General features: G+C 41.0%; 3 protein-coding genes across 3 annotated transcripts in view; 2 read left to right on the plus strand and 1 right to left on the minus strand.

Annotated features, from left to right (window-relative positions):
• The window catches only part of MYOM3 (myomesin 3), a 56,665-nt gene extending 51,579 nt beyond the window's left edge, over nucleotides 1–5,086 (plus strand). The window contains exons 34-36 of the mRNA XM_044997779.1: nucleotides 1,283–1,305; nucleotides 1,406–1,461; nucleotides 3,764–5,086. Of these exons, the coding sequence (XP_044853714.1) occupies nucleotides 1,283–1,305; nucleotides 1,406–1,461; nucleotides 3,764–4,027 (343 nt within the window). The 3' untranslated portion in view covers nucleotides 4,028–5,086. The remainder of the gene's footprint in view (nucleotides 1–1,282; nucleotides 1,306–1,405; nucleotides 1,462–3,763) is intronic.
• Nucleotides 1–15,064, minus strand: part of GRHL3 (grainyhead like transcription factor 3) — a 211,551-nt gene that overhangs the window by 192,246 nt on the left and 4,241 nt on the right. The gene's annotated exons all lie outside the window — the stretch shown is intronic.
• LOC123355387 (fatty acid-binding protein, liver-like) lies at nucleotides 10,244–14,422 on the plus strand. Its single transcript, XM_044997802.1, has 4 exons — nucleotides 10,244–10,381; nucleotides 11,503–11,675; nucleotides 13,057–13,146; nucleotides 14,238–14,422. The coding sequence occupies exons 1-4, from the start codon at nucleotides 10,315–10,317 to the stop codon at nucleotides 14,286–14,288; spliced, it is 381 nt and encodes a 126-aa protein (XP_044853737.1). The 5' UTR covers nucleotides 10,244–10,314; the 3' UTR covers nucleotides 14,289–14,422.

Raw genomic sequence — 15,064 nt, forward strand, 5'->3', positions numbered from 1 at the left:
GCTTTGCAGTGGACCTGATGTGATGTGAGTTGGTGGATGCAGTCTAGACCCTGATGGACTGGGGCCCCTATAGCAAAAGGCACAGTACACTAGTGGCGCCCACAGCCGTACCCCCATTATACACAGTACATATCATTGGCAGTGGTGAGGAGGAGCAGCACTGGCTGTCCACTCCCCACTCAGGTTTGGTCCCACCAGTCCTCTGTTGTGAGGAGGGGGTGGGATTGCAGCCTGGCGCACAGGAGTTGCAGGGCTGCTCAGGTTTGGCCCCACAGCCCCTCCATCACAATGGAGGGGCCACGGGGCTAAAACTAAGTAGGCAGTGGATCACTCAGCACTGCTTCTCTGCAACATTGCTGTGGGGCCAGCTCCTGCACCAGGGCTCCCTCAAGGGGCCTGCCCAACCTCAACCACTTCCAGCAGGCCATGTCCCCTCTCAGGGATGGGGAGTGACACTACACCAGGGCAGGCCAGGCTGGAAGGTGGGGGCTGAGCATGGCACTGGTGCAGGAGAGGCATAAGGGCCAGCAGCTACAGCAGGGATGGCTCCACAGGGATTGGCAGTGTGAACCATGGAAAAAATGTTGGGTCAGCAGAAAAGGCATGGCAGAATCATGGCCACTCCTAAGTCTGAGAAGCATGGAAATGGTGTTCCCTCTCACATATAGGAGTGACCCTTCCAGATCAGGTTTGAGGCATGATGATGGGATCTCAGGAGGAAGCCTGCATTTCCTGGTCCCTGTGAGGTAACTCTTCTGTAGATACACAGAGGGCTTTGGCTTTCGAGACTGTCACTCTGGGACAGTTTTCAAAACTAAATTCACTTTTAAAGAAGACGTTTTCCTAGACATGAACCTGAAACTCCAACATCAGCTGTTTCTTATAGTGACTAGTGAATCAGAAAGGACCTCTGATCCTTCATGGGTGGAGCACTTGTGAGATCAAGCCTTAAGCAAACATTAGAGGAGCTGCATTATCCACTGGCTACTATGAAGTTTATCAAGAATTTAAAAAAATTGTTTTCTACATGTCTCTCTAGTTCCAGAAACTGGCCAAAAACCCCTTCATTATGCCCCCCAGATGAAACCTAGAGAATCCCTGAAAATTTCAGACATTTTCCCTGTTCCAATATCTCACCTTAATGCATATCTTTGCTTTCACTTTGGAAGTGAAGTTCTCTATAAAAATTAGGGAACAAGTTCCTATTAAAAACATCCAGGGTACAAATTTAATAAATAAAAAATACTACATTTCTCTTTAATTTTCTTTTTCTTACTTTCAGGGAAGCAGTGATAGCAGAAAAGAGTAAGTAAACAAATGTTGCACATTCTCCTTGGTTCTGTCATACAGATCAAAGAGCCATACTGGTATGTAAAGCTGAACAGTCACATTTGTTTCTTCCCAGATCGTGCCAGAGTTGTTCAAGGTCTGCCAGATGTTGCCACCATCATGGAGGATAAGGTAATACTAAGTAACTGTATACCTATCATGGCCAGGTTGCACAGATGCGCAAGGATGGCTGGCAGGAAGAGCATATAAGCAGCTTTCCCCTACCTTGTGTCCCCATATAAGGGATGGCCATTGCAGTTGTCAGAGGCCTGATGTGATACCCGTTGCTAACATCACTGAGCAATATGATGGTGGGTGGTCCTTCCAGACACACACACACACCTTCTCTGTAGGAGAAAATTGTTGGGGGTGGGGCAGGAGTTCCCTTTGAAATCCACAAATCTAGCAAGGCCTCAAGGTTCCGTTTTTGTGCACTTGTGAAGTGCAAGAATAGTTTTAATGCTAACCATAGAAAAAGTTACATGAACAGCTCTATCCTTACTCAACTGCTCTCCTTAGACACCACATCCTAGTTTTCAGGTGCTGAAAACAGTCTATTGTAGCTGTTTCACATGCCCCTAGTCTCCCTTCCCAACCCCTGCTTTAGGCTAACAACTTTATATATGGGTCTTGATCCTTCTGTCATACTAGTTTTATAATCTATTGGGCTGGATTCTCCTATACTCTAAGGGCACTGTGGCTGAGTAAAGAGGCTTTAGAATGACTGTAAATGTAATTTATGCCCACTTTAAGGTCCCTTTACACTGCCAGAGTGGTATAAAGGGGCCTTAGCACAAATGAGAATCAGTCCCATTTACTTCAATGGAGTTATTCCTGATTTACCCTGGTGAAAGTGGCAGAAGAAAGAAGCCCATAATGTCTAAATCTCACCAACTGGCCAGCCCCATCAAAAAACTTAGCTGCTTCTGAGGTCACTTAAAATGCCTCAATTCTGTTTAGACATGTATAACCGAGGTTTTGAAAGCGATTAATATAAGCCACCTGTACTTCATATAACCACAGCTGTGCCAATGGAACCTGCAAGGAAGAGTAATTAAATTTGAACCATAACCGCCCTTTGTTTAAAGCTGCAGGCTGGAGAAAGTAATTCTATCTCATTGTGATGCTGTGACTTCTAAACAAAGATGCCTCCCTGCAGGGAAACCTACACCCCTGCAGGAGCTGTACACAGGTTGCAGTTGGTGTGTTTGTACAGTGTCAGACACACCATTGGCATGCACTAAATAAATAAAAATGTGGAGCAGTCATTCTCTCCATTCACATTATTCTGGTGTGTAAGACCCCTACACCTAGATGAACCTGCCCAGCTTAACAGCCTGAATAGCCATGATAATTTGTAATTTTAACAACCTCATTTAGGTTTTGCTTTGGTAGATTTGTTCACTAATAATATAAATCTTGCCAGCCCCCTCAAGAACCTAGTTCTGCCACCTCTGATATACTTCTCAACTCAACTAGATCCTACATTTGAGGGACTCCTGTCCTGTATCATAATGAATAACTTTTTCATAGCCTACAAACTAAAACAGCCTTCTATTTTATGGTCACAGTAATGATCCTTAACATTTTCAAAGCAGTTAAACATACTTCCATTGCTAATGGCCCCAAACAGAGTAGCATTGATTTCAGCTGCATGGATTCAATTTCCTATATGGCTAAAGATTTGTGCGCTTAAAAAATGTAGCCTTCCATTTCCTGGCAAGCAAAATGGTATTGTAAGATCATGCTGTCCTATGCCCTGAATAAGAGAAGTACAGTATCTGTTTTAGGTAAAAAAAAATTGCTGGGATCAAAATCAGGCCCATAGACTTGTATTCTCAAACCACTGCCTCTCATGCTGACCAGTATCGTCTCACGGTTTCTTCTTTACTTCCCATCTGTATCCACCTCTTGTCTCTTGTCTTATACCTAAAGCTCTTTGGGGGCAGGGACCATCTTTTTGTTCTGTATTTGTACCACAATGGGGTTCTGGTCAATGAGTAGGTCTCCTAGGTAATACAAATAATTAGTAAGAATAATAATACATGAGAGATAATCTCATCTCTTGGGATCGACACGGCTACAAAAATACTGCAAACAATAGTAATCCATAGCATTTATATGGTGCTTGCCATCTTCAAAGCACTTAACAAATATGAATCAGTTAATCCTCTCAAGTCCCTCTCTGGGGTAGGTGAATAAGCAGTGTGATCCCCATTATACAGATGAGGAAACTGAGACAGAAAAGTGGGAAAGTAGCTTGCCTGAGGCCAGGGTGTCTGCACTGATAAGAACTTATGAGTTCCTGGATCAGTGAAACTTGTGGGCATTTTTGGAGATCCATTTTTATCTTTCCTTCTTTGTCAAATTATACTTTAAGCCACTGGCTGTGAATTGCCTCTGTAACGCTGTATTTACTATATTTTTAAAACAGACCCTGTGTTTGACATGCTGCATATCTGGTGATCCTTACCCAGAAATCACTTGGTTCAAGAACGAGAAGGTAGTAGTTTTTAAAGATCGTTACAAAATGGACGTGAAGGGGATAGTTGTCACAATTACTATTGAGAAAGTCTGTAGTGACGATACAGGAAAATACAGCATCTATGTCAAGAACAAATATGGCTCTGAAACGGGGCAGGTTACTATCAGTGTGTACAAGCATGGAGAAGAACCGATTGAGCTACGGGAAAAATGATTTCCAACACACTCAGAAACCCAGGTTGGGATTTCCAAGAGGCTTAAAGGCATTAGGCACCAAACACCCATTGAATGTCAAAGAGATTTAGACACTTGGTTCCTTTTACTATCCCAGCCTTAAAATTCAGACTAGCATCTCTCTTTTTATTATCTACGTATAAAATAAAGGTTTCCACAGTGATTTACAGTATAAGAAATCACAATATACCCCTCTTAAAGGCATCTATAGAAATCTGGAGAAAACATTCAAAATCCCACTCTAACCCTACAGAATTAGACAACCGCTTCATATAGTGTACCACTTTTCAGCTAACAGCACTATTTATCAGATACAGTAGGGGTTCATGTATACAAGCTTATCATTTTGTATTAAGCCCCTGAGTGTTATTGAATATCCTGTAGCAGAAGAATGTTGATGTGTGCATTGTTATTAAAATGTAACCCTGCTTGGGCCCAATTCAGCACAGTACTCAAAGTACATGCATAACTAGATGTCAGTGGGACCACTGGTGTGCTGAAAGTTAGGCATGTTCCTAAATACCTCACTGAAACAGGGCCTTGATGCACTTACGTTTACACGGCTAAGCCATGTGGGAGAAAAGTAAGGCAGTGGTTTTGAGCCTCTGTTGGCTTTGCAGAGGAGCATGTGTGCAATTGCTGTGTGTGCTACGATGTAGTGGGATTTTAAACACATTTAAACTCCACAGCTGTTATTTCACTGTGACGTATTGTAAACTGTCAAATGGTGCTATATCTGAACACGTTTAAGTGGTCACAACTGTTTTGATCAGTGACCAGGCCAGATTCAGCCTAGATTAGAGTAGTGTAAACCCAGAGACAGAGTTCCAGTGGCAGGAATATTTCCAGAGGAGAGCTTCTAGTGTGGAAACTCATTGCTATTTCCTCTTCACTAGTGCAAAACTGGACAGTGCTTGTTGGAGAGGGGGCATGGTCAGGACAACAGAGAAATGCACTATTCAATGCAACAGTTTCCATGGGCAGAGGCCACACAGAGGGGAATTCACCACAGCATTAACATAACTCCTTCCTTTGAAGTGAACATGCTGTATGAGCTAGGCTGGCACAGGATGCAATTTACACTTTTCTGCACCAGAAAGGTAGGGAAGTTTTTTATTCCAGCCCAGTATTTTAAAGCCCAGGTGTGAGCAGTGAGGCTGACTTTGGTTCTTTATTCAAAAGGCTGAAGGTTGAAAAAAAATCATAGGAATTTTTTCCCCTTTTCACCTAGATAAATGTGAATTACATAACAATATTAGCTCATGTGTTTTAGCATATTCCTTTATGAGATACAATAAAGCCCCCTATCCCACATGGTGTAATTGCCTCTTCATATGAATGAGATCAGAGGATGTGTAATAACAAATTACCTCTCATGTCACATGAAGTGACATGTCTAGGCAACTGCTAAATTATTCTGAACATTCTCACACACACCAATCCCCAAACTAAAGCTTAGTTTCTGTGCAGAGGAATCCTCAGTTGTACAGAACTCACTTCCTTCTTCAGTTTTTAGAATTCAGCTCCCATAAAAATTAACTGAAAAATGCTGTGTCACATGCTTTTTGACATAACACTCCAAAGAATCAGTAGCACAGCTGGCTTTTTCTGAGAACACAGATGATTTTTGTAGAGGATGACAATAGAAATCTAGAGGAATGAAATAACCCTTGTAACATTACATTTAATGCTGTTTTAAATAAAGATCAAGGCAAAAATGGAAAAGTTCAATTTTTAATGTTTGACAGCTACTGTTTCTAAACTACCCACACTTTCAGAAGATGGTTTCCATGCCACTGTTTTATCTGTTACTATTGATCAAGAACAGTGTTTGCCTGTCATACTGTAGTTGATCCTGTATTCTATGTGGTATTTAAAAGGTGTGTGCTAAATAAAAAATGTAAAACTTGACAACAATACAGGAGTGAGTCATACCTAGAAGTGTCCATGGAAAAGACTGTTTGGAAACAGATTTGTGTTTGTGAGGGGGAGAGAGAGAGAGAGCAAGAAATACAAACTTTTCTGAACTGGAGGTAACTTCCCTATATGACTAATTAGATTAGTTTAAACAGAACACATCTTCTACAAAGGTGTTTGTACAGTGTCAGGTCCTTAGGCACTGCTATAATAAACATGATTAATAACTATGATAACATGACATAGTATTTGGGATCAGATCCTCTCTCCTTAGAGGATTACGTATACCTAGATGATGTCATAATCCATATGCCAATTGGAGAAAGTTGAGGCAGAGTACTGTGTACCTTAAGACGGGCTGGCCTCACCGCTAATCCTGCTAAATGCGCTATAGGGCTAGCAGAGGCTAGGTACCTGGGGTATATTGTAGGAAGGGGCATAGTGAAGCCCCAAACGAATAAGCTAGAGGCAATTCAAAACTGGCCCCGGCCAACCCGAAAGAAGCAGGTCCACGCATTCCTAGGCATGGTAGGCTATTACAGATGTTTTATTCTCCATTTTGCCACTAGGGCAAGTCCCCTAACGGACCTGGTAAAGGCCCGAGGTCCAGACATGGTGAAGTGGACTGACGCAGCAGAGGGGCGTTCACAGACCTTCGGACAACCCTTTGTAATGACCCCGTACTCATAGCCACAGACTTTAACAAGGAATTTATTCTACAAACAGACCCTTCCGAGGTGAGGTTGGGGGCGGTTCTGTTGCAAATGGTGGGAGAAGAGGAACGCCCGATCCTCTACTTAAGCAGCAAGCTGCTCCCAAGAGAACAGAAATATGCAGTAGTGGAGAGAGAATGCCTTGCTGTCAAATGAGCCAGGGAGAGACACTGCGTTATTACCTCTTAGGCCAGCGATTTACTCTTGTGATGGACCATGCACCCCTCCAGTGGATGCAGTGGAATAAGGAAAAGAATGCAAGGGTCACCAGATGGTTCTTATCCCTCCAACCGTTCCAGTTCCGCATACGGCACAGAGCTGGATGCCACCACGACAACGCTGATGGTCTGTCACGAGCACACTGCCTGGTGTCCCAAGTTGCCCAACTCTATGGTATTGAGCCGAGGGGCGGGGGGAGATATGTGATGGGGCAAGGCCAGATGGCTATAGGAAAATAGTGAGAAACAGGTATGTTAGCACCAGGCTAAACAAATCCCTGTTACCATGGTAACCAAATGGCAGTTGCTCCAGGTTAATCAAGACACCTGGGGCCAATTAAGATCCTTCCAGAAAGCAGTACACTGAAGCCAACCAGGGACTGGCTGAAACTAGTGAAAAGGCTCCCACTCAGTCAGGTGGTGAGTGTGCCAGGAGCCGTAGAAAGGAGCCACACTGCTGGAGAAACGGAGCAGTACAAACCTTATCAGGCACAAGCAAGGAGGCCCTGAGGTAAGGGTGATGTAGATATTGAGGAAGTGGGGGCTGCTGTGGGGAAGTGGCCCAGGGAATCATACTCGTCCTGTTTCCAAAAAGTCAGCTACCAAGAGCTGCTACTATAAGGGTCTCTGGGCTGGAGCCCAGAGTAGAAGGTGGGCCTGGGCTCCCCCCTCCCTCCCCTGACTAGTCACTGAGACTGGGAGACAACAGAGACTCCGTGAGGGAGGATAACTTCTCCTTACCTCTCTTGCTGGCTTATGATGAAAATGGCTCAGTAGGCTGTGACCCTTGCGTCTAGAGAGAAAAGAGCTATGTGGAGGGTCACAGTGAGCCTCTGAGGCTAGTGTAATCCGCCAGGAAGTGCGGGACCCACTGAGACAAGGTCGGAGCTTTGTCACACTATGGATTGATGTACATGTGAATTCTGTTCCTAATACATACATATATACACACAGAGAGAAATCCCTTTATACAGCCTAATTGTGAGTGCAACAGAGGCTAACCACTGTTGTGCACTTTACTTTAATGCAGGGGTAGGCAACCTATGGCACGTGTGCCGAAGGCAGCACGCGAGCTGAATTTCAGTGGCACTCACACTGCCCAGGTCCTGGCCACCGGTCAGGGAGGCTCTGCATTTTAATTTAATTTTAAAAGAAGCTTCTTAAACATTTTAAAAAACATATTTACTTTACATACAACAATAGTTTAGTTATATATTATAGACTTAGAGAAAGAGACCGTCTAAAAACGTTAAAATGTATTACTGGCACGCGAAACCTTAAATTAGAGTGAATAAATGAAGACTTGGCACACCACTTCTGAAAGGTTGACGACCCCTGGTTTAATGTTTAGCTTCCCAAGGTCTGGCTGCTGGAGGACCATGAGGACAGGTCACTATGAAAAATTTAATGAAATCTTTGAGTCGGTGAACTTTTCCAAAGTTCGAGTCTGGTGTTTGCGCATGAACTCCTCACAGAAATTGAAACTTTCAGTTGCAAACAGATGAGCTGCCTGATGAGCAGCATTGCATTGTTGGCAAGGTGCAGTCTGTATATTCCCCCTTCCTGTGAAGCATCAAGTATTGGCTAGAGCTGGGGACAGGATAACACACTGTTGGATCAATGGCTTGCTCAGCTAAAGCAAATCCTTTTCAAATGTTTTAAAATTCCTTATTAACAAACATATAATATTTTAAAATCATAAATTGGATCTCTAAAACTAATTTTAAAACATTCAAATGATTAAAGACAATATAGTTTAGGGCAGTGTGCTCTTAAAACCAAGTGGAGGTTTAGTAGCCAGCACTAGAACTCAGATCTCCTAACTCTTAATCCTGTGACATGCTCACTGATTAAAACTGTGATGAATTAGAGACAGACTTGAACTGTCCCAAAGTTTGGGGTGTATTTGGATCTCTGATCCCAATTTGGGCTTGTCTCTAAAAATTAAAACTTGGCAACAACGTAAAGTAAATTTGTAAGAAAAATTCATCATTGTTTTCCCATTCAGCTAAAAACTACTACCTAGTCTGTAGTACAGTACTAGAAATGTTGCCTTAGACAGGTCAGTCACCTCTAGGGCACAAACACTATTTGAATTAAGCAATTTTATTGCAAACCACATACAGTTTTACCTAATGCCTTCCGAAGCCAGCAGTCAGGCTTGATCAAAGAGGGATGAGTATTACACTGTGAGTGAGGAATTCTGAGGTTATGAATGTGGAGAGTAACAATCAAGAATTAAGTACTCTCATTTATTTTTCCACTTCAATCCCCAGGCAACAGTTCCATGTTTTGTTTCCCCTTTAAATCTGTACATATGGGACCATCACTAAATACATTTAAATATTGTAACAAACTGATTAGTGCATATGTGCCCCACTGATATCTACTAGATGGAATCAGAACTGATCAGCTGTGGGTCATAGGCCCTGTACTGATCATCACTAAAGGAGATTCTTCTTTTCCTCACATGGTAGGGCCCAGTTCTTTTGGAAGAGACTGATCTGTGTTCTATCGTCACTGTTTCGGTGAAGTTCCAAGTACCCACATGCAGCATAGTGAGCCATGAAGCTCTTCACTGGCCATGGATTTATTACAATATATAAGAAATATAATTTCACACCCAGCGACTAGTTCTCTAAAGTTTTATATAACTGAACACTTTTATTTAGAAAATGGGTAAAATTTTCAAAAGTGCTTCAGTGACTTACGAGCCTAAGTATAATTTTAACTAATGACTTAGGCATGGTCTACACAGTTTATGTACCAGTATAACTGTATCAGTTTGGGGTGTGATTCTTTTTATTTATATAGTTATACCAGTATAACTCCTAATATGGACATGGTTATAGCTGTACAAAGGTGCCTTACACCAGTATAGCTTATTCCCCTTCCTTTATGGAATAAGCTATACCAGTATAAGCAAATTTATATTGGTATAATTGCATCCACACTAGAGAGGTTGTATTGCTTTAACTATACCAGTATATTTAAAGTGATACAAATTTTATAAGTACACAAACCCTGATGCATTTAGGAACCTAAGTACCATTGGCTTTCAAGAAGACAAGGGCTTGCCTACACAGGGAAATAGCCTGGAATAGCTATTTCACATTAGCTCCCCATGTTGCTACTCTTATTCTGCATTTTATACTTTAGTTTAATCTATTTTGGAAGAAATAAACTTGCTAGGAAAGAGACAGTCAAGGTAAAGAGACAGCCACAGACCACAATGAACTAGAGGTTATTTCTATTAAGAATAAACAGATGATTAATAATTGATACTGTATTGTTAATAATTAGCAGATCATCTCATGAGACAGGGCACATTTCTTTCCGTATAAATAGCATTTAATTCAGTAGACGGCTGCTCCATTCTCTTTCTGGCATCACTGCCATACTGTACTGCACCATCCATAATGGCATTCAATGGAACCTGGCAGGTCTATTCTCAAGAGAACTATGAAGAATTTCTGAAAGCCCTCGGTAAGTGTCTTCCCCCCGCCCCCTACAACTTGCAGGGTTTGTGAAATATAACAACACTTTGTATTTAAGGAACCTTTCATCAGGGAATATTGAAAGTGTTTTTCACAAACCACGTTCCATGAGGTAGGTAGGTAAGTGTTACTATTCCCATTTTAGATATGATGTGAAGTGAAGATACTTGCCCAAAAGTCATATAAAAATCTGTAGGAAAACCCAGGGATAAAACCCAGACCGACTCAGCCTTAACCACAAGACTGGTCTTCTCATGCAAGGCTTCTATTGAAATACCTTTCCTATCAGTTGACCTGTTTCAGTTTATAAGGTTAACTAGTAGGGCATTGGTAATGGGATATAGGGCCTCTCAGCTCTGTTACCAGTTCACATAGAGCCTCTGACTGTAATCACTGGTTACCTAATGGCTGGCTGTTAGCCTACATGAAATGAGTTTAATGGTCTCTAGCTACCACCTCTCAGAGGTGTCCAGGTTACTAAAAAACACCACCATAGTTTGCTTCGTCACTTGCAGCAAAACAATCAAATTAAATAGAGTGGAATGCCTCACTCAGTGAAAATCCCTTCTCAAAGAGCATGTTGCCTGAACTACGCCCTCAGCCCCAAAGCTGATCCTTTCAGGTCAGTATTGAAGCCTATTGATGAGGCAGCCTGGGGACACTTGCACTGTTGCTGCCCTGTGGCTACGCAGGGGACTTCAGTGTGTCCTGGGGGAGGATGAGAAAGAAAATGAACCTTATGTAATGCTATTCATGTCACTTAGTGCAGTACTAAAGGTGCTCAGACATTACAGTGATATAAGAAAAAAACATAGAAAAGCTGGTCAGCCTTTCACCAGTGGTAAAGTATGCACACAATTTTAAAAGAGAAATTAATTTATTGTATCTCCAAGATTATAACAAAAGGAATCTAAAATCAAGTGTCCCATCAATGAAATTGTATGTCCATAGAGAACTGGGTAATCTAACTTTGACTTCCTTTTCTGTTGTTGATTTGTGTCAACCTTGTCACTTCATTGAATCAAAGTATTTTATTTGCATAGCATACAAACCCCGTACTTCCCTCTGCATAATAGAGAAGTTAAAATTCCACTTTTCCCTTTTCTGCAGCATTGGCAGATGACCTCATCAAAGTTGCCAAAGACATTAAGCCTGTTATTGAAATACAACAAAATGGAAACAACTTTGTTGTGACATCAAAAACACCTAAGCAGTCTGTAACAAATTCATTTACTCTGGGGAAAGAGGCTGACATCACTACTATGGATGGCAAAAAACTAAAGGTAATATATTTCAAGAACAATAACTGCTCCCTCGCTAGTATTTCAATGTCATTTTGCAAGTGGAATTTCTTTCCCTTTAGGAAACTTGAATTGCTTCTGATAGGATCTTTGTTTCTATTGATGAGTAAGAAATTAAGTAAAACTTAAAAGCTTTAACACGAGCATGCAGGTTACATAAGTGAAGGAGCCAGAAAGACTGTTTGTCTAGCTGGCTTTGTGATTAGTGACACAGGGAATCTAAGTTTGTGTCACAAACTCTCATGTTAGCAGGTCCCAAGAAAGTTGTGGAGGCAACACATTAAACAACTGTAGAGGAGCAAACTCCTCTAGCTTCAGAAGGAGCTGCTTCCAGACACTTTCAGCTGGAGAAATGGTTGCTACAAAGCACAGTTTGAAGAAACCCCCATTAACCTCTAAGAAAAAATGAATGCTTTGTACTAATTCAGCTCTTGTCACACAACAGCTCATTAAAATGCTCAGGTATAAGGTAACATCTCTTAGGGTAATCAAATCTGCTGCTTCAGTGCATAAGTTGATCAACCCAGGGATCAGGAAGGAATTTTATTCCCCATGTACATGAATAATTGGCTCTATATGCATTATGGAGTTTTTCACTTTCCCCTGAAACAGTGATTCCCAAATAGTTGTGTGTGGAGCACATCTGGTGGTCTGAATAGAGCTGACTGTTCCTATGGTGCTAACTTTCCATGTAGTTTCTAGCTGATAAAGCACATTAAAAAGATAAGACACATTGAATATGTTCTTACTATTTTTTCATGTAGGATATTGCTATAGCTACCAGTTGTGGCAGGGGAGTTGGGTCATATGTTTATGGATAGAAATAAAGGCAGTTTGAGACAATCTTTTTGTTAAGATGTGGTCCACACTATTTATTTAAAAATAAAAAGTTTGAGATCCTCAGCCACCACTGCCAGGATAACATCCTACATGGACCAACAGTTGGATCCAGTGTAGCAAAACCCATTGTATAGTCCTTCATTTCGTAGGACAAATTTTACTCCGATTTTTGCATATTTCAACTGCCAGTTAACTTTACATACAATACCAATAACTGTAAAGTCTTTCTAATATATCTGTATTTCCTGTACACCAAGAAGTAGCATTTATACACATATTGGTATTGTTTCAACAGAGAAGTTTTCATTGAATGCTAAACAAGATGTTCATTACTCCTGTCAATCTGAAGTTAGCATGAGATTAATGAATATCAGTATCTGCACTTCCATTCTTTCTTATCTGTGTATCTAACTACCATTCTAACTGAATTTCCCAGTTTCTACCTTTGGGCCTAAATTGCCTACCAGAAATGTACTTGCTGGGCTACTATAAATACTTATGTTTTAAAAATCTGTGTTCACAGTGCACGGTTAACATGATAGGTGGGAAGCTTGTGTGCAAATCAGAAACATTCTCCCATGAACAGGAAATTAAAGGAAATGAAATGGTGGAGGTAAGTGATTGGTAAATAAAGGTGCAATAGAAAAACATAATGGGGAAACATTTCCTATGCCTGTCAGTTTATAAATTGACACCTTCACTTTAAAAAGTCCTGGTGTTGAGCACAGGAATTACTACTGTGAGCATGGATTATATCACTACATTAATGAAAGAATATGTAACTTTATAATCCAATGGTGATTGCAACAAACAAGAAATGACATTAGTCACCATTTAGTACAGCCAGGGTGATGCATTGTTACTTATTGACTTAATTGAATCTCCTACACATGGACAATGTCTGTGGCTGTCACAGTTTCACTCTGTGCATTTCTATCACTGAAAGTTGCTATTTATCACTTCCCAGGATACATTGAGACAAATTCATTTCCATTATCATTCCATTTTAGGCAGTCGGGTTTAGTGTTAGCTTTTGACCATCATGTGGGCAGGCTCTTTGCAAGATTTTTCACAGGGTTGTACAGCTGGGATGCTCTTGAGCAGAGAATGAAAACTGAATCAAGCCATGTTAATTTACAGTTTCACCTGTTTCATTTACAAATCCTAGGCACTTCTAATGTATCCTGAACTGTTCCCTACTGGCACAGAACCCTTCTCCCAGGGAATTAAACTTCCACTTGCCAGACTTTTAAGATGTATTCCAGTTGGTGGGATCACAGTTATAAGAATTACAGCTAAGGTTTTCAGAACTGCCTAGGGATTTTAAATGCCCAGTTTCCTTTTAAAATCCCAGCCTACTTTCTTTACAATAAATCTGCAAAGAACCAAATCAACAGTACTTATCTGGGGCAGTGGGTTTCTAGTATAGGAAACATATTTGTGACTGAGGTTACTCCAACACTGCACTTGAAGATAACATTTGACTATTTAGATTTTCGGTGTTCAGAAATGGCTCCCTAACAGGAACACCATTGTTTCAGTATGAATATACTCAGCATGTCCATATGCAGTTGCTGTAACTGTATTTTCAGATGATATGAGATGAATTACAAACATACTACAGCAATTTCAAAGCTGTTCGCTACATACAGCTCCCCCTACAGTCTAAATGGAAAACAAGTAATATATTTCTGTATTTTACAGACACTGACTGTTGGTTCAGCAACACTCATCAGAAAAAGCAAGAAGGTATAAACAATAAGAAGAGAGACCTATTCTATTTTGGACATTTTTATAGTCCAGCATTAAAGTGCATTTGCCATCAGTTGTGAAATTTGTTAATTTGGAAAAAATGCCATGGAAAATAAAGAAATAGGATCTCTGCTTTCTTTCCATGCTGGTACTTGACTTATACAGTATAAAAATCCATTTTCCCTGACTATAGAGCAGGGGTAGGCAACCTATGGCACGTGTGCCAAAGGCAGCTCACGAGCTGATTTTCAGTGGCATTCATACTGCCCGGGTCCTAGCCACCGGTCCGGGGGGCTCTGCATTTTAATTTAATTTTAAATGAAGCTTCTTAAACATTTTAAAAACCTTATTTACTTTACATACAAAATACTTTAGTTATATATTATAGACTTATAGAAAGAGACCTTCTAAAAACGTTAAATGTATGACTGGCATGCAAAACCTTAAATTAGAGTGAATAAATACAGACTCAGCACACCACTTCTGAAAGGTTGCCGACCCCTGCTATAGAGACACATTCCCTACTCTAACTTCTGGTGGGCTACTTCCCAGCCACGCAAACTTCTGATTGATTTCAACAAGAGTTTTGCCTGTGTAAGTACAGGATTGGACAGCTAGTGAAACAGTGATTTGCGATAAGGATTACAGAGCGAGGCTGAAAGCTATTAGGAATGTCTCTGCCTCTTATCCTTATTAAGGAAGAAGATAAGTTTAATGAACCCCAACATCTTCTCGCTTACTATCTGCTCAATACATCTGGGAGACCTACTGAAAATCAG

The sequence above is a fragment of the Mauremys mutica genome, chromosome 23, assembly GCF_020497125.1.
Source record: "Mauremys mutica isolate MM-2020 ecotype Southern chromosome 23, ASM2049712v1, whole genome shotgun sequence".
In the NCBI taxonomy this organism is placed as follows: Eukaryota; Metazoa; Chordata; order Testudines; family Geoemydidae; genus Mauremys; species Mauremys mutica.